Source organism: Chlorocebus sabaeus, chromosome 18 (assembly GCF_047675955.1).
Source record: "Chlorocebus sabaeus isolate Y175 chromosome 18, mChlSab1.0.hap1, whole genome shotgun sequence".
In the NCBI taxonomy this organism is placed as follows: Eukaryota; Metazoa; Chordata; class Mammalia; order Primates; family Cercopithecidae; genus Chlorocebus; species Chlorocebus sabaeus.
This window is the reverse complement of record NC_132921.1, coordinates 16,490,197-16,514,250: the sequence shown is the minus strand read 5'-3', so window position 1 is coordinate 16,514,250 and position 24,054 is coordinate 16,490,197. Positions and strand designations below refer to the sequence as shown.

At 38.6% G+C, this 24,054-nt stretch overlaps 2 protein-coding genes across 2 annotated transcripts in view; both read left to right on the top strand.

Moving 5' to 3' along the window:
* The window catches only part of LOC103244150 (serpin B6-like), a 19,453-nt gene extending 6,215 nt beyond the window's left edge, over positions 1-13,238 (top strand). Inside the window, exons 4-7 of the mRNA XM_008013840.3 lie at positions 2,043-2,160; positions 2,867-3,009; positions 7,968-8,123; positions 9,779-13,238. Coding sequence (XP_008012031.2) covers positions 2,043-2,160; positions 2,867-3,009; positions 7,968-8,123; positions 9,779-10,183 — 822 coding nt within the window. The 3' untranslated portion in view covers positions 10,184-13,238. The remainder of the gene's footprint in view (positions 1-2,042; positions 2,161-2,866; positions 3,010-7,967; positions 8,124-9,778) is intronic.
* LOC140709031 (serpin B6-like) lies at positions 10,787-24,054 on the top strand. Its single transcript, XM_073006501.1, has 4 exons — positions 10,787-10,811; positions 15,813-16,039; positions 21,115-21,261; positions 22,912-24,054. The coding sequence occupies exons 1-4, from the start codon at positions 10,787-10,789 to the stop codon at positions 23,296-23,298; spliced, it is 786 nt and encodes a 261-aa protein (XP_072862602.1). The 3' UTR covers positions 23,299-24,054.

Genomic DNA, 24,054 nt, shown 5'->3' with positions numbered 1-24,054 from the left:
ATCAAGAGATGAGAATTATTTGTCATCTGTTTCTCATTAATTAATTAATTAACTATTCTTATTTCCAAGAATCTGGCACCAATAGCAATATATAATTAGACGTTATTTTACTTTGACTAGTGATGGCTTGTAAAATAGTAACTTAAAATAGCAAACAATTATTTTAAAACATGTTTAATAGATAAAAAGATCACCTGGGGTGCAACAAGTCATCAATATGGGAGATTCATCAGTTTATTTTCAGATTATTTCTCATATTGAGAGATGTAAACAATTTCCAAACCACTGAAAAACAAGCAGAGCCAGCAATTTTGGCAAGGCATGAATTATGGGAGGGTTACGTGAAATAATGTACATAAATCAGTTACGTAGTGCTTGAAACATACCAAGAATTCAAAAATGCTACATGAAAAGGTGATATTTCATAGGAATTCAGTTATCTTGTGAGGTGTAGCTATTACTGCTTCCTTGTTCTACAGGAGAGAACATGGAGGCATAAAGAGATTAAGAAAATGTTTGAAGGTCACACAGCTAGTAAGTTGCAGAAATTGTGTTCCTAACTACTGTCACATTTCCTCTCCAATGCTATGCTGAAATAGAAGTAGAAAATTCTGTAAAAACAAAACAAAACAAAACAAAAAAACCCCACAAAATTCTGAAAAGGGGAATTAAATAGTTAGCTGTGAGTAGTTTAAGGGAAAGTTTGGAAAACAATTCTATAGTGCATGATCAATAAATTAGTTATTTCAGTCCATTTAATTTCCACCAAATTTCCTGCTTTTGTATGACATAATGTAGGTTTTTGTTAATATCATAATCCTACAGACTATAGTAACTAAATATAGTTTATTTATTTATTTATTTACTTATTTTGAGACAGAGTTTCGCTCTTGTTGCCCAGGCTGGACTGCAATGGCACAATCTCGGCTCACAGCAACCTCTGCTGCCTAGGGGAGTTCAAGCCATTCTCCTGCCTCAGCCTCCCAAGTAGCTGGGATTACAGATGCCTGCCACCATGCCCGGCTAATTTTTTATATTTTTAGTAAAGACAGGGTTTCACCATGTTGGCAAGGATGGTCTTGATCTCTTGACCTCGCGATTTGCCCACCTTGGCCTCCCAAAGTGCTGGGATTACAGGTGTGAGCCACCGCGCCCGGCATAGTATGAACTTTTTTTGCAAAGTTGATTGTAGTCTGAAACATTCACTATCTATATGTGGTTACTAAGGTTTCCATGAAATTAATTAAAATTAAATAAAATTAAATGTTTAGCTCCTCAGTCCAACTAGCCACATTTCAAGTGCTCAATAGCTGATGTGGCATTACTTGGGACATTGCAGATTTACACCATTCTCATCATCCCAGAAGGTTCAGATGGAGATTGCTGGTCTAGAATTGTATATTTTTCCAATATAATTTATGGAACGGTAGACTCATATTTATATTCTGTTGTTCTAAAATGAAGAGGCAGCCATAGCACTTGCTGTGTTAATCCTCACTCAACAAATTTAATAGTTTGTAGGAGTGTCAGATTTTATAGTCACAGAATCTCAAAGCCTTGAAAAACAAAGTTGAGTTCAACTATGTTCTTACTCATTTTCTGCCTGCAGGATTGGTCTATTTCTCATAAAGGAGTGTTGAAATCTCCAATTATAAAAGTGAATTTATTTGTTTCTTCTTTTAGTTCTATCAGTGTTTGTCTGAAGTATTTTGATGTTCAATTATTAGGAGCATGCAGGTAAGGATTGCTAGGTCTTCTTGAATAATTCTCTGTGTCTTTAATCATGTCACTGATGCACTGCTATTATCTTCAGGGATCTAGCAGGTCATGAAAATTATTTGATACGCAGACCACTATATTACTTAGTTTACAAGCTAAGAGTAAATATTGCTGAAAAGAATTTGAACTTCTGGTTAATTCCTTATATTTGTAAATGTATGCTAAATCATAATATTATTGATTTTATGATGTGGCACAATGAAGAAGTAAGCTGTTGGTCTTGTTTCTGTAGCTATAAAATTATGTTGCTTGGTTTATCCTAGTGTTTTACAGATTCTTGCAGCAAATTCTACCAAGCAAAAATAGAAAACCTTGACTTTGTTAATGATAAAGAGACTTGCAGAAGACACATAAATGCCTGGGTTGCTGATAAGACTGAAGGTGAAAATATATCGTTATTCTATTTCAATAATATTTTAACAGTTTTATAGTTAGTTTCTTTACAAAATTGTCAAATATAAAAGGAGTGATTTTTTCTCTAACTATGCAAATCTTAAAAATTTGCTTCTGAAATATTGCCAATGGATAGAAATTTTCTCTAGCTTTATCCCCACTCTTACCAAGTATCTGATGTTTCTCAATATTCAGTACGTTTCTTCTAGAACAATCTACATTTCAATTGACTTCTTTTCTGGTTAGTACTAAGTAGGTTTTATTTTCATTAATAATAATAAAATTTCCTTCTTCTTAATTTAAACTGTTCTTTACACTTGCTACAACTGCTCACTTTTTTGACAATTCTTTGTTTCTTTCTTTATGCCATAGTCACCAATTACTCCTTTCTACCTAATCTATTATCAGTTCATCCTCTGCCTATAAATATCTGCTTGTTTGTTTTATACACTCTTTTCAAGTTGTGGAATTCTTCTTCCTAGAGCTTATATTCAATTTCAACTGTTTGTTGCAGTGTTGTTACTCTGGTTGTTTTAAGGACAAGCATCCCTTTACATGGTTATATTTCATGACACCATGAACTCCTTTCATGCATAGTTGCCTTCTCAAAGAGACCACACAATCTGAATATCCCTCCTGATACAAGCATCAAGGAATACATTTAGGTAAATGGTTCTTTAACTCTTCTTTACAGGTAAAATTACAGAGGTGCTGCCTCGAGGTTCAGTTGATTCATCGACTAAGCTGATTCTCGTGAATGCCATCTACTTCAAAGGAAACTGGGATCATTCATTTGAGAAATACAAAACTAGGGAAATGCCTTTTAAAATCAGCAAGGTGAGTATTTTGCACTATCAAAGGTGATTTTAGAAACTGTCCTATTGGCTTTAACACCTGCAAGAAGCTTAACTTCAATAACTTTGACTGGACATGACCCTTCGGTAGTTCAGCAGCTGGACTCCCCTCCAAACCTTGAGACTTTTCTCCTTCCCTTTATCTCTGTTTGGTGTCTCAACCAACGTGGTCACATACTCCCAGGCCTCTGGTCCAGCACCCTATCTCATCTCATCTATACTGGGTACTATCTATACCACAAATCTGAGTGTACAGAGTGTATAGCCACTGGCTTCCCAAAGGTTGTGAGATAAAGTTCAAACTCCATGGTATGATGTGATCCTTCATGATCCGGATCCTGCCTGTTTCTCTATCTTCATTTCCCTTTGTACCTTCATGCTCCTTTCTTTCTGCCAGCGTTCCCTCCGAGATGCCTTTCTTGACAATGCACCTCCCCAAGCTGTCTCCTCCTCTAAGCTGTCACAGTGACCCCTGCCTGTCTCCCTGGTGGCATTGGAGTGGCTGAATCAGGTGTCTTCTTTTCCTGCTCTGCTTGTTGCTGTTTGAGTGTAGAGAATGCTACAAGTGCCTAACACACACATGTACTCAGTAAGTACTGAACCAATGAATTATGTTCAGTCTTTTTTTTAATAATAAAGATATTAAACAAGCACAAATTTTTGCTTAAAACCAAGTGAGCAAAAACACATACACAGGACAGACAGAGTTTAGCTACCTCCAATTTTGAATATATTATTTGCAGAAGGCTCTTTATCTTTCTCTAAATCGTGTTTATTCTTTCTTGTTTAACTCTAGAAGTGTTTGGACATACACAAAAGTAGACAGAATATGTTAATTAAGGTAATTACTGATCATTGACCATTAGTTAAATCTTTCAGGCCAATGTAAGCCAAAGTCTTCAGTTTCTCAAGAAATGTATTTTTTTTCTAGCTTTATTTTGAAATGAACTGTCATATTTTCTCCTGGCAAAATATTTCTCTCCTTGAAATTTATTTTAATAAGATGTATGTTAGGATGTCATTGAAAACCCTGCTCATAGTGTTTACACTCCTGAAGTTCATCTCCCTTAACAGGAAGTCTGGAGGTGGTCAGAGGCCAGGGCTGATGTGGGATGTTGGTGAAACTTCCAGGGACCAAACCTCTCTATTTCCGCTATGTCATTTTTAGAACATTACCTATTTCCTCATGGTCTCATGATAGATCAGGCATTAAGCCCACAACGCAGGCAAGAAGTTAGAAGAACATATACCCAGTAATGGGATGGCTGGGTCAAATGGTATTTCTAGTTCTGGATCCTTGAGGAATCGCCACGCTGTCTTCCACAATGGTTGAACTAGTTTACAGTTCCACCAACATTGTAAAAGTGTTCCTATTTCTCCACATCCTCTCCAGCACCTGTTGTTTCCTGACTTTTTAATTATTGCCATTCTAACTGGTGTGAGATGGTATCTCATTGTGGTTTTGATTTGCATTTCTCTGATGGCTAGTGATGATAAGCATTTTTTCATGTGTCTGTTGGCTGCATAAATGTCTTCTTTTGAGACGTGTCTATTCATATTCTTTGCCCACTTTTTGATGGGGTTGTTTTTTTTCTTGTAAATTTGATTGAGTTCTTTGTAGGTTCTGGATCTTAGCCCTTTGTCAGATGACAAGATAGAAAAAATTTTCTCCCATTTTGTGGGTTGCCTGTTCACTCTGATGGTAGTTTCTTTTGCTGTGCAGAAGCTCTTTGGTTTAATTAGATCCCATTTGTCAATTTTGGATTTTGTTGTCATTGCTTTTGGTGTTTTAGACATGAAGTCCTTGCCCATGCCTATGTCCTGAATGGTATTGCCTAGGTTTCTTCTAGGGTTTTTATGGTTTTAGGTCTAACATTTAAGTCTCTAATCCATCTTGAATTAATTTTTGTATAAGGTGCAAGGAAGGGATCCAGTTTCAACTTTCTGCTTATGGCTAGCCAGTTTTCCCAGCACCATTTATTAAATAGGGAATCCTTTCCCCATTTCTTGTTTTTGTCAGAGATCAGATGGTTGTAGATGTGTGGTATTATTTCTGAGGCTCTGTTCTGTTCCATTGGTCTATATCTCTGTTTTGGTACCAGTACCATGCTGTTTTGATTACTGTAGCTTTGTAGTATAGTTTGAAGTCAGATAGAGTGATGCCTTCAGTTTTGTTCTTTTGGCTTACGATTGTCTTGGCAATGTGAACTCTTTTTTGGTTCCATATGAACTTTAAAGTAGTTTTTTTCCAATTCTGTGAAGAAAGTCATTGGTAGCTTAATGGGGATGGCATTGAATCTATAAATTACCTTAGGCAGTATGGCCATTTTCACGATATTGATTCTTCCTATCCATGAGCATGGAATGTTCTTCCATTTGTTTGTGTCCTCTTTTATTTAATTGAGCAGTGGTTTGTAGTTCTCCTTGAAGAGGTCCTTCACATCCCTTGTAAGCTGAATTCCTAGGTATTTTATTCTATTTGAAGCAATTGTGAATGGGAGTTCACTCATGATTTGGCTCTCCGTTTGTCTGTTTGCTATAAAGACACATGGACAAGTATGTTTATTGTGGCACTATTTGCAATAGCAAAGACTTGGAACCAACCCAAATGTCCATCAATGACAGACTAGATTAAGAAAATGTGGCACATATACACCATGGAATACTATGCAGTCATAAAAAAGGATGCGTTCATGTCCTTTGTAGGGACATGGATGCAGGTGGAAACCATCATTCTCAGCAAACTATTGCAAGAACAGAAAACCAAACACTGCATGTTCTCACTCATAGGTGGGAACTGAACAATGAGAACACTTGGACACAGGAAGGGGAACATCACACACCAGGGCCTGTTGTGGGGTGGGGGGAGGTTGGAGGGATAGCATTAGGAGATATACCTAATGTAAATGACAAGTTAATGGGTGCAGCACACCACCATGGCACATGTATACATATGTAACAAACCTGCACGTTGTGCACATGTACCCTAGAACATAAAGTATGATAATAATAAAGAAGTTAGAAGAACAAAAGGGGTGGTGCAAAAGTCTTCTCCTCCTGAGGCTCTACCATTTTACTCATAAAAGGAAACTTTTTCTATATTTCACTGGCCAGAATTGTTTTACGCTTTAAGGAGGTGAATAATTATATCTTCCATTCTAGCCTCTATACTAGAGAAAGGCAATATAAAGTAGTTGCAATGGGTGTAAGAACACCAACCTATTTGGTTCCTCAAAGAGCACAGATTTTGATTTGACATTACTTCTTTCATTTTAATTCTAGTTAGTACTTCTCTTCCTAAATAAAACAAAACATCTACACAAATGCATATTTACTAAATAATTCAGTTAATATAGAAGACCAAGAATGGATCCTTTTCTATTGCAAGGCTAGAGGTTTGGAGGTGAGGAGAGGAATTCTCTAGGCCAGGAGTTGGCAAACTATGGACCACGGTCAAATCTAGTCCACCACCTATTTTTATGCATATAATTTTATTCAAACAACCATGTTCCTATGTTTACATATTGCCTCTGGTTGTTTTAATCCCACAACAGCAGAGTTAAGCATAGATTGGGGGTCCTGAATCTGAAAATCTGAAATCTGAAATGCTCCAAAATCTGAAACTCTTTGAATACCATCATGATGCACAATTTACCAGGATTTTGGCTTTTGCTCTGAGTTTTTTCCAACTGAAAAACTCAGACAGGTTTTCAGTTGAGGAGTGATGTGACTTAAGTTTTAAAAGTCCCTCAGACTACTGTACTGAGCATAACCACAAGGAGGATAAGAACAGAAACAGGGTACCCACGGCTAGGATGATAGCAGTGAAGGCAGCACAGGTTAGATTTTGGTTACATTTTGGTTACATTTTACAAATGGGGTGACATAATTTGCTAATGGGTCAGATCTGTAGTGTGAGAGAAAGACAGGAGTCAAGGTTAACCCCAGGGCTTTTGGCAACTGGAAGGATGGTGTCCCTGTGAACTGAGATGGGGAAGAAAATAGATGGCGCAGACCTGGAAGGGAATGGGGGAACCCAGAGTTACATGTTAGACTGGATGTTTCTTTTATATGTTCAGATGCAGATGTTGAGTAGGCAGCAAAATGGAATGTCTGAACTACTGGGGTGAGCTCCAGGCCAGAGGTGCAAATTTGGGTTTCCTATTTAGATTCATGACACTCAATGAAATTATAGGGGAGAAAAGAAATCTTTTTCTTTGATCTTCCCAGCTTCTCTGGCTGGGGCCCTAATAAATTAGAATAACATAAGACAATTAACAAGAGAAAAACAAACAGAAACTTATTAACATGTGCATCCCGCATACCCATGGGAGAACTCAGTGATGAGTAACTCAAGTGGGTGGTTAGAATTGGTGGTGTATTTACCTAACTTACTAGGGGAAAGGGAGGGGAAGGAACGGCACTTAGGGAAAAAGACATGACTTTGGGGAAAGAGAAATGGATCTTTCAGAGTAGAATAGATGGCAGATATAACAGTCAAGTGACAATGCCTGGCTGGGTGTGTGCAGAGTTCTCATCTTTAAGAAAATTAAGGTTGTTCCCAAGGAATTAACCTATGACAATTGAGTTCTTTTGAGGCCTTTTGGGAGGCTCTGCTTTTAAGTAGTTAAGATATTTCAGGAACTCAAGTGCCTTCAGCTCAAAATAATTCTTAAGCCAAAGTGGTGTATTTTGGGGTGGCATATCCTGATTCCCTTCAAGATCACCAAGAGAAAGTAAGGTAAGGATTGAGCCATGGGAACCCCAGCGGTTGGAGATCGAGGTAATGAACATGACCCAGTAAAGGCAGGGGCTAATACAAGGTTCTAGAGACCAAGGGAAGAAAGCATTACTGCAGACAGACACTTGCCAACTCTGTTGATTATGTCCAATATTCAACGCTTGTGCTTCAACTTAAATGGTTAACTGTTTTCATTATAGAACAAAGGAAAACCTGTGCAAATGATGTCTCAAAAATCTACTTTAAAAATTACCTATGCAAAAGAAATATTCACCGAAATTCTGGTGCTTCCCTATGTTGGAAAGGAGCTGAATATGATCATCATGCTTCCAGATGAAAACACTGATTTGGAAACGGTAATGAGTGTTCAAAGTATGCATTGTATCATAGTAAAGGCTTTCAGATGATGCCTTTTAGGGAAAAACTTTGAAAATGTGCTTTGATCAGTGTTTCCTTGACATATTTGGCCACATGCCCTTTTCTGTTTTTATGGTTACATTCAGTGGGATGGTTTCTAAGTGTTGAACACCTTTTAGAAAATAGTCTTATTCCAGAAAGGACTCAGACTGGGGACAAACCAGGTCAGAGTTCAAGGTCCTGCTTTACAATTTAGAAATGTGTGCTTTCTTAGCTTTTCCTTTCCATGAAAATTGATGTCAGTACTTCTCTGTGAGGGTTACTGTAGGATAAAGGGGATTGCCTATATAAGGCATTTGTTTCAATGCACAGAATATGACATTGACTAATATTAGTAGTCTTCTCTCCAGTCTTGCCCAATAGTTGTGAGTTTTTCCATCAGAAAGCAGTCATTGGGGAAGAGCTGCTGTGACTCCATGTATCACCGAAGGATCTTGTTAAAATGTAGATTTGGGTTTAGTAGGACTGGGGTGGAGCCTGAGATACGGCATTTCCACCAAGCTTCCAGGTGATGCTGAAGCTACTGGCCCATGGAGCACACTGAGTACCAAGTTTGTAGAGAGTCAATGAAGACTTTTAGCAGGGCAGTAATTGGCTTTTTAAAGAAAGCTAATCCTTATGGCTACAACGGACAAATTGGAAGGAGCGAGAATGGAGGAGACATATCAGAAAGCAGGTGCTGTGGCATTTCAAACAAGACATGACAAAGGCCTGAATGAAGGCAGCAGCAACAAAGGTGGAGGAAAGGCCAAAAGGCCTAGAGGTTTTGGAAGTTAAACGAACAGAAAATGGTGATGGATTCATTAAAAGGGAGTTTGGGTGAAAGCGGAGACAAGTCTGAGATGCCCTACATCAACATGCTTTTGTTAAGATACAACAACCAACTTTATTTATTTATTTTTTTTGAGACGGAGTCTCGCTCTGTCGCCCAGGCTGGAGTGCAGTGGCGTGATCTCGGCTCACTGCAACCTCCGCCTCCCGGGTTCACGCCATTCTCCTGCCTCAGCCTCCCGAGTAGCTGGGACTACAGGCGCCGCCACCACGCCCGGCTAATTCTTTGTATTTTTAGTAGAGACGGGGTTTCACCCTGTTAGCCAGGATGGTCTCGATCTCCTGACCTCGTGATCCGCCTGCCTCGGCCTCCCAAAGTGCTGGGATTACAGGCGTGAGCCACTGCACCTGGCCAACAACCAACTTTAAAGAGGACAGTCATTCTCTTACAAATGTACTCCAGGTTGTAAGTTACTGCCTCGGGGAAAAGGTTTGGCAGTTTCTGGAATTTAGGAATCAAAGCATTGAAATATAAAGCCATCTCCTACTTGAATGGTTCAGCATTCACGTGCTCTCTTCCATATGTGTGCTGTCCAATATAGTAGCCACTAGCCACTTGGGATGATGTACACTTATATTAACGAAAATTAAATTTACAAAACAGGCCTTTCTTGCACTATCCACATTTCAAGTGCTCAGTGGCCATATTAGGCTCATGGCTAGCACATTAGGCAGCTCAACTGGAGAGTGTTAACATCATAGAAAACAGTCCCATTGGACAACACTGACCTAGATGTTTAAATCTCCAACTCTCTTGTTTTAGGTGGAGAAAGAACTTTCTTATGAGAGATTCATAGAATGGACAAAGCCAGACAAGATGCATGAACGAGAGATGGAAGTTTTCCTTCCTAGATTTAAACTAGAGGAAACTTACAACATGGAGGATGTCCTTCGCAGTATGGGCATGGTCGATGCCTTTGAACAGGACAGGGCAGACTTCTCAGGAATGTCATCTAAGAAGGATCTGTACTTGTCCAAGGTCACGCACAAGTCCTTTGTGGAGGTCAATGAGGAAGGTACAGAAGCAGCAGCTGCTACTGTCTGCAGGGTAGTTCGCCAGGGCTCACGAATCATCCCCACATTCCGTGCAGACCATCCCTTCCTTTTCTTTATCCAGCACAGCAAAACCAATGGTATTCTCTTCTGTGGCCAGTTTTCCTCTCCATAAGGAAATAGTAGTCATTGGATATAGTCCTTCTCTTTTCTCTAACTGATCTACTTTTCCTGTATGCTTTACAGTATGCCTGCAACTCAAAGTGACATTACTATTATTGTGGTGGAAAATGAGGTATTGGGAACCTGATTTTGAAATTCCTTGTTCAGAATGCTTGTGTGTGTTTGCATATTACATTTTTTCTAGGCCCTGAACTTGACATCCCCCAAGGATATTGTGGTGACTTTGGCAGTGGTATTCCTAAACATTTACCCAAATGACTCACCTTAAAATAAAGTGTCTCCCCGTCCTCACTATTCTCCCACATTCCAACTGTCAGAGCTAAGTCCTGTGTCTTTACTTTGTGCAAGGTGTCACCCACATGTTCAGCTGTGCTGTTCTTCTTACAAGCACAAGATAGATGTAAATGTTACTTCTTCTCTGCTCAATAGTATTGACATAGGAACCCATTTTTAAAGGGAGAATAGAGAGTGAAATGGAGATGAGGGAGGAGGTGTGGTGAGCAGGCCTCAGATTCTCAGAAGTGTCCTCTATTCCAGAACGTTGCCAGCTCTTCAGAAGCCATTACAGAGGGTGAGAGAGCAGTTAACTCAGACCATGAGGATTCAGTCCAATTTCCTGGGTATTTTTGTTTTAATCATAGTTTGCATTCATAGCAATTGGTGGGTTACAACCTTTTCAAATGTGGAAGTATCCCATTTCCCTGAAAATTTAAAACTGCTATAAGGAGGAAGAGGTGATTGTATACGTTCTATTACAGTAATGTAGTTTGAGACAGCTTCATGGGTATACATTGCATGTCTTTCTATTTTATTTCAAATATTTACTGAAAAGGCAGGTAAGCTGTCTGTAGCCATTTGTGTTACAGGCTTGAAATGCAACTGCTCTTGACAAAATTCAACAGCCCTTTATGCTAAAAACTCTCAATAAATTCGATATTGATGGAACGTATCTCAAAATAATAAGAGCTATTTATGACAAACCCACTGCCAATATCATACTGAATGGGCAAAAACTGGAAGCATTCCCTTTGAAAACTGGCACAAGACAGGGATGCCCCCTCTCATCACTCCTATTCAACATATTATTGGAAGTTCTGGCCAGGACAATCAGGCAAGAGAAAGAAATAAAGCTTATTCAAATAGGAAGAAAGGAAGTCAAATTGTCTCTGTTTGCAGATGACATGATTGTATATTTAGAAAACTCCATTGTCTCAGCCCCAAATCTCCTTAAGCTGATAAGCAACCTCGGCACAATCTCAGGATACAAAGTCAGTGTGCAGAAATCACAAGCATTCGTATCACCAATAATAGACAAACAGGGAGCCAAATCATGAGTGAACTCCCATTCGCAATTGCTACAAAGAGAATAAAATATCTAGGAATACAACTTACAAGTAATGTGAAGGACCTCTTCAAGGAGAACTACAAACCACTGCTGAAGGAAATAAGAGAGGACACAAACAAATGGAAAAACATTCCATGCTTATGGAAAGAAAGAATCAATATTGTGAAAGTGGCTATACTGCCCAGAGTAATTTATAGATTCAATGCTATCCCCATCAAGCTGCCAGCAACTTTCTTCACAGAATTAGAAAAAAACTACTTTAATGTTCATATGGAACCAAAAAAGAGCCCACACTGTCAAGACAATCCTAAGCAAAAAGAACAAAGCTGGAGGCATCATGTTACCTGACTTCAAACTATACTACAAGGCTACAGTAAACAAAACAGCATGGTACTGGTACCAAAACAGAGATGTAGACCAATGGAACAGAATAGAGGCCTCAGAAATAACACTACACATCTACATCCACCTGATCTTTGACAAACCTGACAAAAACAAGCACTAGGGAAAGGATTCCCTATTTAATAAATGATGTTGGGAAAACTGGCTAGCCATATGCAGAAAACTGAAACTGGACCCCTTCCTTACACCTTATGCAAAAATTAACTCAAGATGTATTAAAGTATTAAACATAAGACCTAAAACCATAAAAATCCCAAAAGAAAACCTAGGCATTACCATTCAGGACATAGGCATGGGCAAAGACTTCATGAATAAAACACCAAAAGAAATGGCAACAAAAGCCAAAATTGGCAAATGGGATCCAGCTTCAGCAAGCAAAAGAAACTATTATCAGAGTGAACAGGCAACCTACAGAATGGGAGAAAAATTTAGGCAATCTATCCATCTGACAAAGGGCTAATATCCAGACTCTACAAAGAACTTAAACAAATTTACAAGAGAAAAAAAACCCATAAAAAAGTGGGTGAAAGATATGAACAGACATTTCTCAAAAGAAGATATTTATGTGGCCAACAAACATATGAAAAAAAGTTCATCATCACTGGTCATTAGAGAAATGCAAATCGAAACCACAATGAGATACCATCTCACGCCAGTTGGAATGGCAATCATTAAAAAGTCAGGAAACAACAGGTGCTGGAGAGGATGTGGAGAAATAGGAACGCTTTTACACTGTTGGTAGGAGTGTAAATTAGTTCAACCATTGTGGAAGACAGTGTGGCGATTCTTAAGGATCTATTACCAGAGATACCATATGAGCCAACAATCCCATTACTGGGTATATACCCAAAGGATTAAAAATCATTCTACTATAAAAACACATGCACATGTATGATTATTGTGGCACTGTTCACAATGGCAAAGACTTGGAACCAACCCAAATGCCCATCAATGATAGACTGGATAAAGGAAATGTGGCACATATACACCATGGAATACTATGCAGTTCATGTCCTTTGCAGGGACATGGATGAAACTGGAAGCCAGCATTCTCAGCAAACTAACACAAGAACAGGAAACCAAACGCCACATGTTCTCACTCATAAGTGGGAGTTGAACAATGAGATCACATGGACACAGGGAGGGGAACATCATACACCGGGGCCTGTCATGGAGGTGGGAGCCTAGCGGAGGGTAGCATTAGGATAAATACCTAATGTAGATGACGGATTGATGGGTGCAGCAAACCACCATGGCACATGTATACCTATGTAACAAACCTGCACGTTCTGCACATGTACCCCAGAACTTAAAGTATAATAATTAACATTAATTTAAAAATAATCAATTAATTAATTAAAAAATAAAATATACAATCTGATACATTTGGATCTATGTGTATATATATGTACATCTGTAAAAGCAATCTAGATAATGAACATATCCATCACTCCAAAGTATCCCCTTCTCCTTTATACTGCCTCTCACCCACCTCTCTCTGCCCTGTCCTCAGTTCCATGTTCCATGTAACTACTGATCTACCTTATATCACTATAGATCAGTTTGCATGTTCTTGAAATTTATGTAAATAAAATCATATGATATATAAAAGTAAAGAAAGTGTGTTTTTAAGTAAAGAAGTGTGTTTTTAAGATATTGTGTTTTAAGAAGTGTGTTTTTGAGTGTGTTAAGAAGTGTGTTTTTAAGTGTTTTTAAGTGTGTTGAAGTGTGTCTTTAAGTAAAGAAGTGTGTTTTTAAGATATTGAGCATAATTATGGGATAAGACTTCAAAAAAGTGAAGGGGTTAAAGATGAAGGAGTGAAGGTAAATATTTGCTTAACTAATTTAGTTTAGTGAGTTAAACAATAGATTCAATCACAGATTATTTAATCCACTAGTTTCCATATTTTACTCACCTAAGGTTAGAGTTTACTATTTAGACACTTAACATTTCTTGACTTACTGGACAATGTGAGTCACCTCTCCAGAAAAATTCATGGCATTGAATGGATAAATTTAAAAAGTAGAAACTTTGTTTTAAAAACTCTAAAATCAGTCAGCACAGCTTCTACTTTAGAACATCAGAAAAAAAAGAGTAAATTAAACCCAACTAAGCGGAACAAAATAAATAATAAAAATGGGGGCAGAAATGAATGAAATCCAGAGAGAAAAATCAATGAAAACAAATGCTAATTATTTTAAAAGATCAATGAATTGATGTGACAGTAGCCAGGCTAAACAAAAAAGAAAAGCCTAAATTTCAGAAATGAAAGTGGTGACATGCTAAAAATCCCATGTACAATAAAAAAATCATAAAAGAATACTCGGGACAGCTCTGTGCCCACAAATTAGATAAACTACCTGACATGGATCAATTTCTTGAAAGACACAATCCACCAAAAGTCACACAGCAGGAAATAGAACATTTGAATAGGCCTATATCTACTAAAAAATTTAATCAATAATTAATAGCCCTCTAAAACAATCACCAGACCTAGATGGACTCACTAGTGAATTCTAAAAAAATAAAAATAAATAAGAAAACATTTACACCAATTCTCTAAGTCTCTTTCAGAAGATAGAAGCAGAAGAACCACTTTCTAATTCATTCTCTATATCTGGAATTACTCTGATAACAAAACCAGACAAAGAAATGAGAAGAAAAGAAACTTAATGACCAGTATCTTTCATTAGTATAGGTGTAAAATCCTGAGCAACATATTCACAAACGATATCCAACTATGTGTAAAATAGTTGGATTATACATTGTGACTAAGTAAGATTGATTGCAGGTGTACCAGGCTACTTCAACATTTGGAAATCAAATAAAGGAATCCATCACATCAACAGGTAAAAACAGAAAAAATCCTCAAAAAATTACTAGCAACTCCAATTCAACAACACATTAAAAAGATCACTCACCACGATCAAGTGAGATTCACCAGGGTATGCAAGTATGTTTCAATATACACAAATCAATAAATGCGATACATTACATTAACAGAACCAACAACAAAAACTACACGATCATTTCAATAAATGCCGAGAAAGTATTCAGTAAAATTCTACATCGCTTTATGATAAAAATCCTTAACACATTGGGTATAGAAGGAATATACCTCAAAATAATAAAAACCAAAATGAAAAACCCACTGCTAATATATTGAATGGGGAAAAATTGAAAACCTTTCCTATAAGATCTGCAACAAGACAAGGATGCCCAATTTCGCCCCCTTTATTCAGTATCTGACTGGAAGTCCTCGCCGGGGCAATTAGGCAAGAAAAAGAAACAAAGGACACCCAGACTGCAAAGGAAGAAATAAAATTAGCTTTGCTCACCAATGGCATAATCTTATAATCGGGAAAACCAAGAGACTCCCCTCAAAAACTGCTAGAACTAATAAATGAATCAGTAAAGTTGCAGAATACAAAATGGATATAAGATATCAGTAAGATTTCTATACATGAACAGTGAACAATCTGAAAAAAAAAATCAAGAAAGAAATCCCACTCACAATACCTATAAAAAATATAATGTATAAAATACCTAGTATCGATTTAATCAAAGAAATGAAAGACTTCTACAAGGACAACTATAAAACACTGATGAGAAAAACATGAAGAGGACACATAGAAAATGGACACATATTCATGCTCATGGGTTGGAATAATTAATGTTAAAATTACAACGCCACCCAAACAATTTAGAGTCAGTGCAATCCCTATCAAAATACCAACGTCATTCTTCACAGAAACAGAAGAAAAAAAAAAAATCCTACAATCTATACGGAACCACGAAAAGCCCCAAATAGCCAAAGCGCATTATCGCTTCTTGACTGAAAACTCCCAGGCAGTTGCGGTTTTTCATCCGCAGAGAGATTGGCCGCTTCGCGCACATCAGGAAATCCCGCGGCCTGCGGGACCCGCCCCGCCCTCCTGCCCAGCGCCCGCTGGGTGGTTCCTGGCGGGGCCCGACTCCGCACGCCTCCCCACGCCTCCCCACTCACTAAAAACAGATACCCCGCGCCGCTCCGACAGCTCTATTCCCGCCTCTCCGACCAGGTCTCACCTCGCTCCCGGGCAGCTGCGCGGAGAACTGGGGTAGGTGTCTGGCTTTCGTAGCGGTTCCCACACGCGGGATTCCCATTATCTGCTGAGCCCAGGAAAAGGGCTGGAACCCGCGAAAGGGAAGCCCAGTGAAGTGCTCAGGGCGCCTGTTGTCCAGACTTTTCCCTGGGGCTGTCCTTCTTCACTTGGTCTCTGGCGGGGCCTCCCTAAGGGCAGGGACTTGGCTGCACCTGGCTGTGTGCCCTGTGGGCCCAGGCGCGGGGAGGAGAGGCCACGGCGAATGGGCGAGGAGCTGGGGGGTGAAAGTCCTGCCTGGGCTCCACGCCTCCTGTCGGAGCTGGAAGTAGGTGCAGACAATGAGGCCTCCCACCCTGGTGAAGTTTCCGCTGGGGGCTGGAGGGGGCTGTGAGGCCTGGGACCTCCAGGAATAACAAGAGCAACAGTATTTATTTGTCGGTGCCGAAACTCATATGCTCTCAGTATTCAGAATTTGTACTTGGCATTCCTCCTCCTTTAAAAGAAACCAGGAGAGGCGTTGATGGTATGTTTTTGGAGTGGAAAAAAATCAAAACGAGGACGATACTGTTGCCAGAAAGCAAGAATGTTGGGATAGTGTAAAAAGAAAGTATCCAATTTAAAGAGATTCCCAGTAGATAAGTAGAGAGAATTTGCTCAAGAACGAAAACCATCATATGTTAATTGAAATACATGTTACTACAAAGCCAAGAAAGAGTCCTTGAGTAAATTCAGATAAAACAAGTAAGATGGGCAGGGCGCGGTAGCTCACTCCTGTAATCCCAGCACTTTGAGAGGCTGAGGGGGGCGGATCACGAGGTCAGGAGTTCGAGACCAGCCTGGCCAATATGGTGAAACTTAGTCTCTACTGAAAATACAAAAATTAGCCGGGCGTGATGACGTGGGGTAGTCCCAGCTACTCAGGAGGCTGAGGCAGAAGAATGGCTTGAACCTGGGAGGCAGAGGTTGCAGTGAGCCAAGATTACACCACTGCACTCCAGCCTGGGGGACAAAGCGAGACTCCGTCTCAAAAAAAAAAAAAAAAAAAAAAAGAAGAGGAAGATGAGTTTAAAGGAAGCAGGACATAATTTCAATAATGTTTACAGGAAATGCTGTGTGATGCGTGTGATGATTCATATACGACTGCTGTGTAGGAATTGTGACTATAGGCACATAGGTTGACAGGCATAGTGGTTATAAACCAACCTGAAGGCCTAAGTATTAAACCAGGAGACCTTGAAAGCCAACTTGTGTGATAGAACTTTGTGTTACGCAAACCAGATGCACGAAAACCTCAAATAGTATTTCATTTCAAGGAAAGGCATTTGGCAAAAAAAAAAAAAAAAAAAAGGAAATTTCATGGTCGTCTTTGCGAAATCCCAATATAGGACCAAACCATAAAATGGTCCTTACATTTATTTGGCTTTAAAAATATTGTTTGGCTATAAAAATAAATAGCAGTATGACCTGAAAAGTAGCAGTGTCAGGTCAGTCAGACCCCATGTCCTAATCATCAGTCTGGCAGCCCCATCCTATTGTTTTTGTGAATAGGAGATGGTCTGTTATTAATTTAACCCCAGAAAAGTATTAAAATAAGCATTACCGTCACCCTAGGAAATATAAAAAGATAGAGTGAAGATAAAGTGAATAAAACCCACAGTATTACTAGTGGTGTGCTAGAAATAAGTTTTATAATCACTGTTGTACAGTTGTGTGTATTTTAAAACATGTTTGAAAGTCTTAGGAGAATTTAGTTTACCAGATTTATAAGTGTTGATTTATTCAGTTTATTATTGTACAAATGCTTATATTAATGATATTGTTGTTAACTTCGTAAGTTTGTTCTTTAAAGTGATTACAACTTTAAAACATCTGATACATTAAGCTTTATCATCAATGCTTAAATGTTTAAAATAACCTATTTGCTGTATTAGCAGTGTGCTTTAAAGTTTAAGGAAAACGATTTGTTTACCAAATTAATAAGAAATTAATTGATCATTGACTAAATAAGGTATAATAGTAGAAAAAGTTGTTCTCGGTTTATGAAAATTCTGCTTTGGGAATGAAAATCTTAACAGACTAAATAAACCTGCACTCACCAGCAGGGGGGAAACTGTGGGAGATGAGAAATGGGACTGGTAGATTACCATATGTGGTCGAGCATATGAAGAAGTTACTGAAAGGGCTTGAGTGATCTGTAGAATATTTAGTGGGAGGGGAATTTGCCATAGGTTTTTAAAAAATGAAAACAAAAAAGGGGGTGAAAGCAATAGTAACATAAGGAAAAACAGACACGTAAGAAAAGAAATACATCCATTATTCATTCATTGGCTTAGCAGTGAATACTATTTAGTCACAAGAAAGCAAACACTTGGAGAGAGGAAGTGAAGTGTGGTAAGTGATAAAAGAAAATTAATTATCAGCCCTAAATTAGGAAGGCAATTTATAATGTCAAAAATTGTGGGGTTAAAAATAGTCGTATACACAATTATTTCTAAATATGAAAGTAAATACCAAGAGAAGGGGTGCACTGAGGTTTATTGTTTCTGGGGAGGTGGGACTAGTGGGAAGACACTTATTGATTTGTGTAAGATCTTGCCTAGTATTATCTCACTTTTCAACTAAGTGCAAGTCCATCAATTTCATAAAAGCAAAATTACCAAATGACACTACAACAAATATAGGCACATTGTAGGGAAAGTAGCAAAGGATATAAATAAAATTAGAATTACCCATTATCCAGAAATATGTGATGTTCAGTGCTCCCCTGTAGTCTTTTATCTATGAATTATACTTATGTGTAACTTTATTCTTAATTTATACTTAATATTTTCTCATGGCATTACTGTGATTTTTAATATCTCCATTTATATTCAATCATGGATGTGACAGAATCTAACTGGTTCTCTGTTGCTGGGTATTTAAATATTTTCTCTGCAGCATATAGAGTGCTTCAGTAGTCATCTTCCTGCATACTGTTTTTATCAGTACTTGTGAGCTTTATCTTTAGTGAAATTCTTTAAAATGGAATTTTTTATCCTAAAGGTATAAATATTTTCATGGCATTTTCTTTTTCCTACCCTTCTACCTTCCCTGTGTTCCTTCCTTCGTTTATAAAAACATAGTCCTAAGTTACATTCTGAAAATATTGGTGTCCTAATTTACTTGATCACATATGGAATATAGGAAGGAATACCTATTTTACCAGTATTGGAAATCAATAGTTTTTCTACTTACAAATTTCATGTTTTAAGCAAGTATCTTTTTTGCTTTCTGCTGCGTCTTTTATTGGAAGTCGTTATACTGTGGTGATTAAGAGGAGCCCTAGAACCACAAAGACCTGGTTTCTAATGCCTGCTCTTCTGTTTGTAGTTGAGTGATCTCAGGGGAAACAGACTTAAAAAGTGAAGGCTCAATTTCTTTGCTTGTAAAGTGCAGACATTCACTCACAGCACCTACCTCATCAGCTTGTATGGATTAAATGACATCTTGTAAGAAAAGCCCTCGTATAGTTTTTGTGTATATGAAAACAAGTATCCATTTAACTGGTAATAGATAGAGTGAAAAGTAAATACACATGTAAACCTATATTAATGTAATATTGTTTAAAAATCCATTGTTTCAGGCTCACTGTCATGGATGCTCTATCAGAAGGAAATGGCACATTTGCATTAAACCTTTTGAAAAAGCTAGGGGAAAACAACTCCCCTAATCTGAAAATTTGTCCCTAATCTGAACAAGTCCCTAATCTGAAAACTTGAAATCTAAAATGCTCTAAAATCTGAAACTTTTTGAGTACCATATTGACGTACGATTTGCAAGTCATTTCAAAGATTTTAGCTTTCACTCTGAGTCAAAGGGGTTTTCAGTTGAAGAATGATGTGACTTGTGTTTTAACAGTAGCCCTCGGGCTCCTGGGCTGAGAATAATCATGGAGAGGATAAGGGAAGAGACAGGGCAATCTCTTGGGAGTTTACTGCAACATCCAGGACTAGGATGATAGCAGTGGAGGAAGGAAGCATGGGTTAGATTTTGGTTACATTTTAAAGATGGGGCTGATATAATTTAAATGGGTCAGATATGTGTTGTGAGAGAAAGACGGGAGTCAAGGTTACCTACAGGATGGTGTCCACATCAACTGAGACAGGGAGGATGAGAGATGGAGCAGATTTGGAATGGATTGTGAGGGACCCAGTGTTACATGTTAAATTGGAGGTTTCTTTTATACGTTGTATGTTCAGGTGCAGATGTCGCGTAGGCAGCAAAATTGATGAGTCTAGACTACAGGGGTGAGTTCCAGGGCAGGGGTGCAAATTTGGTTTCATATTTCAATTCAAGAGACTAAATGAAATTATAGGGGAGAAAAAAGCCTTTTTCCTCTATCTTCCTGGGATCACTGGCTAGGACCTTATAGTGTAACAAAAGAGAATTTACAAGAGAAAAGCAAACAGAAATTGATCAACCTGTGTGTCACACATACACATGGGAGACCTCAGTTATGAGTAACTCAAATGGGTGGTTAGAATTGGTGGTGTATTTACTTAATTTAGGATGGGAAAAGGAGGGGGAAAAGGGAACTTATGGAAAAAACTGACATTTTTAAGAGATCAATGGATCCTTTAGGGTAGAATGGATAGCTGATGTAATAGTCGAGTCGTAATGTCTGGCTGAGTGTATACAGAGTTCTCAGCTTTGAGAAAATTAAAGTTGTTCCCAAAAAGCAAATTTATGACAATTGAGGGCTTCTGAGTCCTTTTGGGAGGCTCTGCTTTTAGGCAGATAACATATTTCAGGAACTCAAATGCCTTCACCTCAAAATAATTCTTAAACGAAAGTAGCATATTTTGGAGTGATATATTCTGATTCTTTTGAAGTCCACCAAGAAAAGTAAACTAAGGATTGAACCATGGACACCCCAGTGTTTGGAAACTGAGGCAACAATCAAGGGCTGGTAAAGGCAGAGGCCAATATGGGAATCTAGAGACCGAGGGAAGAAAGTGTTTCCAAGGGCAGAGAGTGGCCAGCTCTGTTGATGTATGTACAGTGTATTAATGGTTGTGTTTCAAGTTAATTTTTACCTGTTTCTTTTATAGAACAAAGAAAAACCTGTGCAAATGATGTTTAAGAAATCAACTTTTCAAATGACCTATGCAAAAGAAATATTAAACAAAATTCTGGTGCTTCCTTATGTTGGAAAGGAGCTGAATATGCTTCCAGATGAAAACACTGATTTGAAAATGGTAATGAGAGTCCAAAGTATGCATTTTCTCATAGTGAATGCTCTCACAAGCTTTTAGGAAAAAAAAAAAAACTTCGAAAATTTGGTTTTACCAATGTTTTCTTGACATATTTGGTCACATGCCTTTTTCTCTTTTTATGGTTATGTCCAGCGGGATGTTGTTCTAAGTGCTGAACACAATGTAGAAAATTCTTGACCTGGCGCGGTAGCTCACGCCTATAATCCCAGGGCTTTGGGAGGCCAAGGCAGGTGGATCATGAGACCAAGAGATCGAGACAATCTTGGCCAACATGGTGAAACCCTGTCTCTACTAAAAATACAAAAAATATCTGGGCATGGTGACATGCACCTGTAGTCCCAACTACTAGGGAGGCTGAGGCAGGGGAATCACTTGAACCCAGGAAGTGGATGTTGCAGTGAGCCGAGATCGTGCCACTGCACTCCAGCCTGGCAACAGAGCAAGACTCCATCAAATTAAAAACAAAAGAAAGAAAGAAGGAAAAAAGAAAAGAAAATACTCTTATTCCAGAAAAGACTCAGGTTGGGGCCATATCAGGTCAGCCCTCAAAATCTTGCTTTACAATTTTGACTTTTTTTTCTCTTAGCCTTTTCCTTCCTGTGGAAAATGATATCCGTACCTCTCTATAAGGGTTATTGCAGGATAAAAGAGATTGCCTATATAAGGCATTTGTTTCAATGCACAGAATATGACATTGACTAATATTAGTAGTCTTCACTCCAGCCTTGCCCACTAGGTGTGAGTTTTCCCTTCAGAAAGCAGTCATATGGGGAAGAGCTGTTCTGAGTCTATACATCACCCAAGGATCTTGTTAAAATACAGATTCTGGTTTAGTAGGACTGGGATGGAGCCTGAGAAGCTGCATTTCCACCAAGCTTCCAGGTGATGTTGAGGTGGCAGACCCACGGAGCACACTGAGTAGCAAGGTGTTAGAGAGTCAGTGAAGACTTTTAGCAGGGTAGCATTTTGCTTCTCTCGAAAGCTAATCCTTACGACTGCAACGGACAAATTGAAAGAAGTAAGAATGGAGAGAGATAAGAAAGGAAGCTGCTATGACATTTTAAACAAGACACAATTAGGGCCTGAATGAAGGCAGCAGCAACAGAGGCAGAGGAAGGGCCGAAAGATGTTGGAAGTTAAAAGAACAGAAAATGGTGATGGATTCATTGGAAGGAAATTTGGGTAAAAGAGAAGATAGGTCTGAGATACCAGCATGCTTTTATTAAGATAGAACACCACACTTTAAGAGGACAGTCATTCTCCTACAAATATACTCTAAGTTGTAAGTTTCTGCATGAAGGAAAAGGTTTGACTAAGTGTCTTGAATCCAGGAATCAAGGCATTGAAATGTAAAGTCATCTCGAATGGTTTCGCATGAAGGTGCTTTCTTCCATATGTGTGCTGTCCAATATGGTAGCCACTAGCCATTTGTGATGATGTACACTTACATTAAAAAATTAAATTTACAAAACAGGCCTTTATTGCACTATCCACATTTCAAGTGCTCGGTAACCATATATGGCTCATGGCTACCACATTAGGCAACTCAGCCGGAGCGCGTTAACATCGTAGAAAACAGTCCCATTGGACAACACTGATTAGATTTTCAAATCTCCCACTCTCTTATTTTAGGTGGAAAAAGAACTTTCTTATGAGAGATTGATAGAATGGACAAAGCCAGACAACATGCATGAACGAGAGATGGAAGTTTTCCTTCCTAAATTTAAACTAGAGGAAACTTACAACATGGAGGATGTCCTTCGCAGTATGGACATGGTCGATGCCTTAGAACAGGACAGGGCAGACTTGAAGGATCTGTACTTGTCCAAGGTCATGCACAAGTCCTTTGTGGAGGTCAATGAGGAAGGTACAGAAGCAGCAGCAGCTACCACACCAAAAAGGGTTTTATGTTGTGCCAGTTACTCCCTCAGGTTCTGTGCAGACCATCCCTTCCTTTTCTTCATCCAGCACAGCAAAACCAATGGTATTCTCTTCTGTCGCCGGTTTTCTTCTCCATAAGGAAACAGTAGTCATTGAATGTAGTCCTCTTTTCTCTAACTGACTGACTTTTTCTCTACACTTCATAGTGTGCCTGCAAACCCAAAATGACTTTATTATTGCAGTGGTCAAAAATGAGATATTAGGAGCCTAATTTGAAATTCCTTGTTCAGAACCCTTCTGTGTATTTTTGTAGGTTAAATGTTTTCTAAAGTTGGAAGTTGACATTCTCCAAGGATCCTGTGGTCACTTCGGCAGTGATACCTCTAACCATTCAGCCAAACCACTCTGCTTGGACCGAGCTGTCTCCCTCTCCTTTGTTGCTACTTTTCTTTCTTCTCTGCTGAATAGTATTGACATGTAGACCCATTTTTAATGAGAGAATAGAGAGTGAAATGGAGAATGGGTAGAAGATGTGGGCAGGAGGTCTCAGAAATCCATACAAGCAACCTCTAGTCTAGAACTTTACCAGCAATTCCAAGGCCAGCACAGAGGATGAGAGAGCAGTTAATTCAGACCAGTGAGAAATCAGTCCAATTTCCTGTATGTTTCTGCCTTATTTGTAGTTTGCATTCATAGGGATCAGTAGATCACAAACCTGTTCAAACATGTAACTATTCACTTTCTCTGAAAATTTACAATTGTTATCAGGAGGCAGAGATGAGTAGATAATGTTCTGTTCACAGTTTGAGACAGCTTCATGGGTATACAGAACATGTCTTTCTATTTTATTTCAAATATGTTTGGAAAGGCACCTCAGGTTTCTGTTGCCATTTG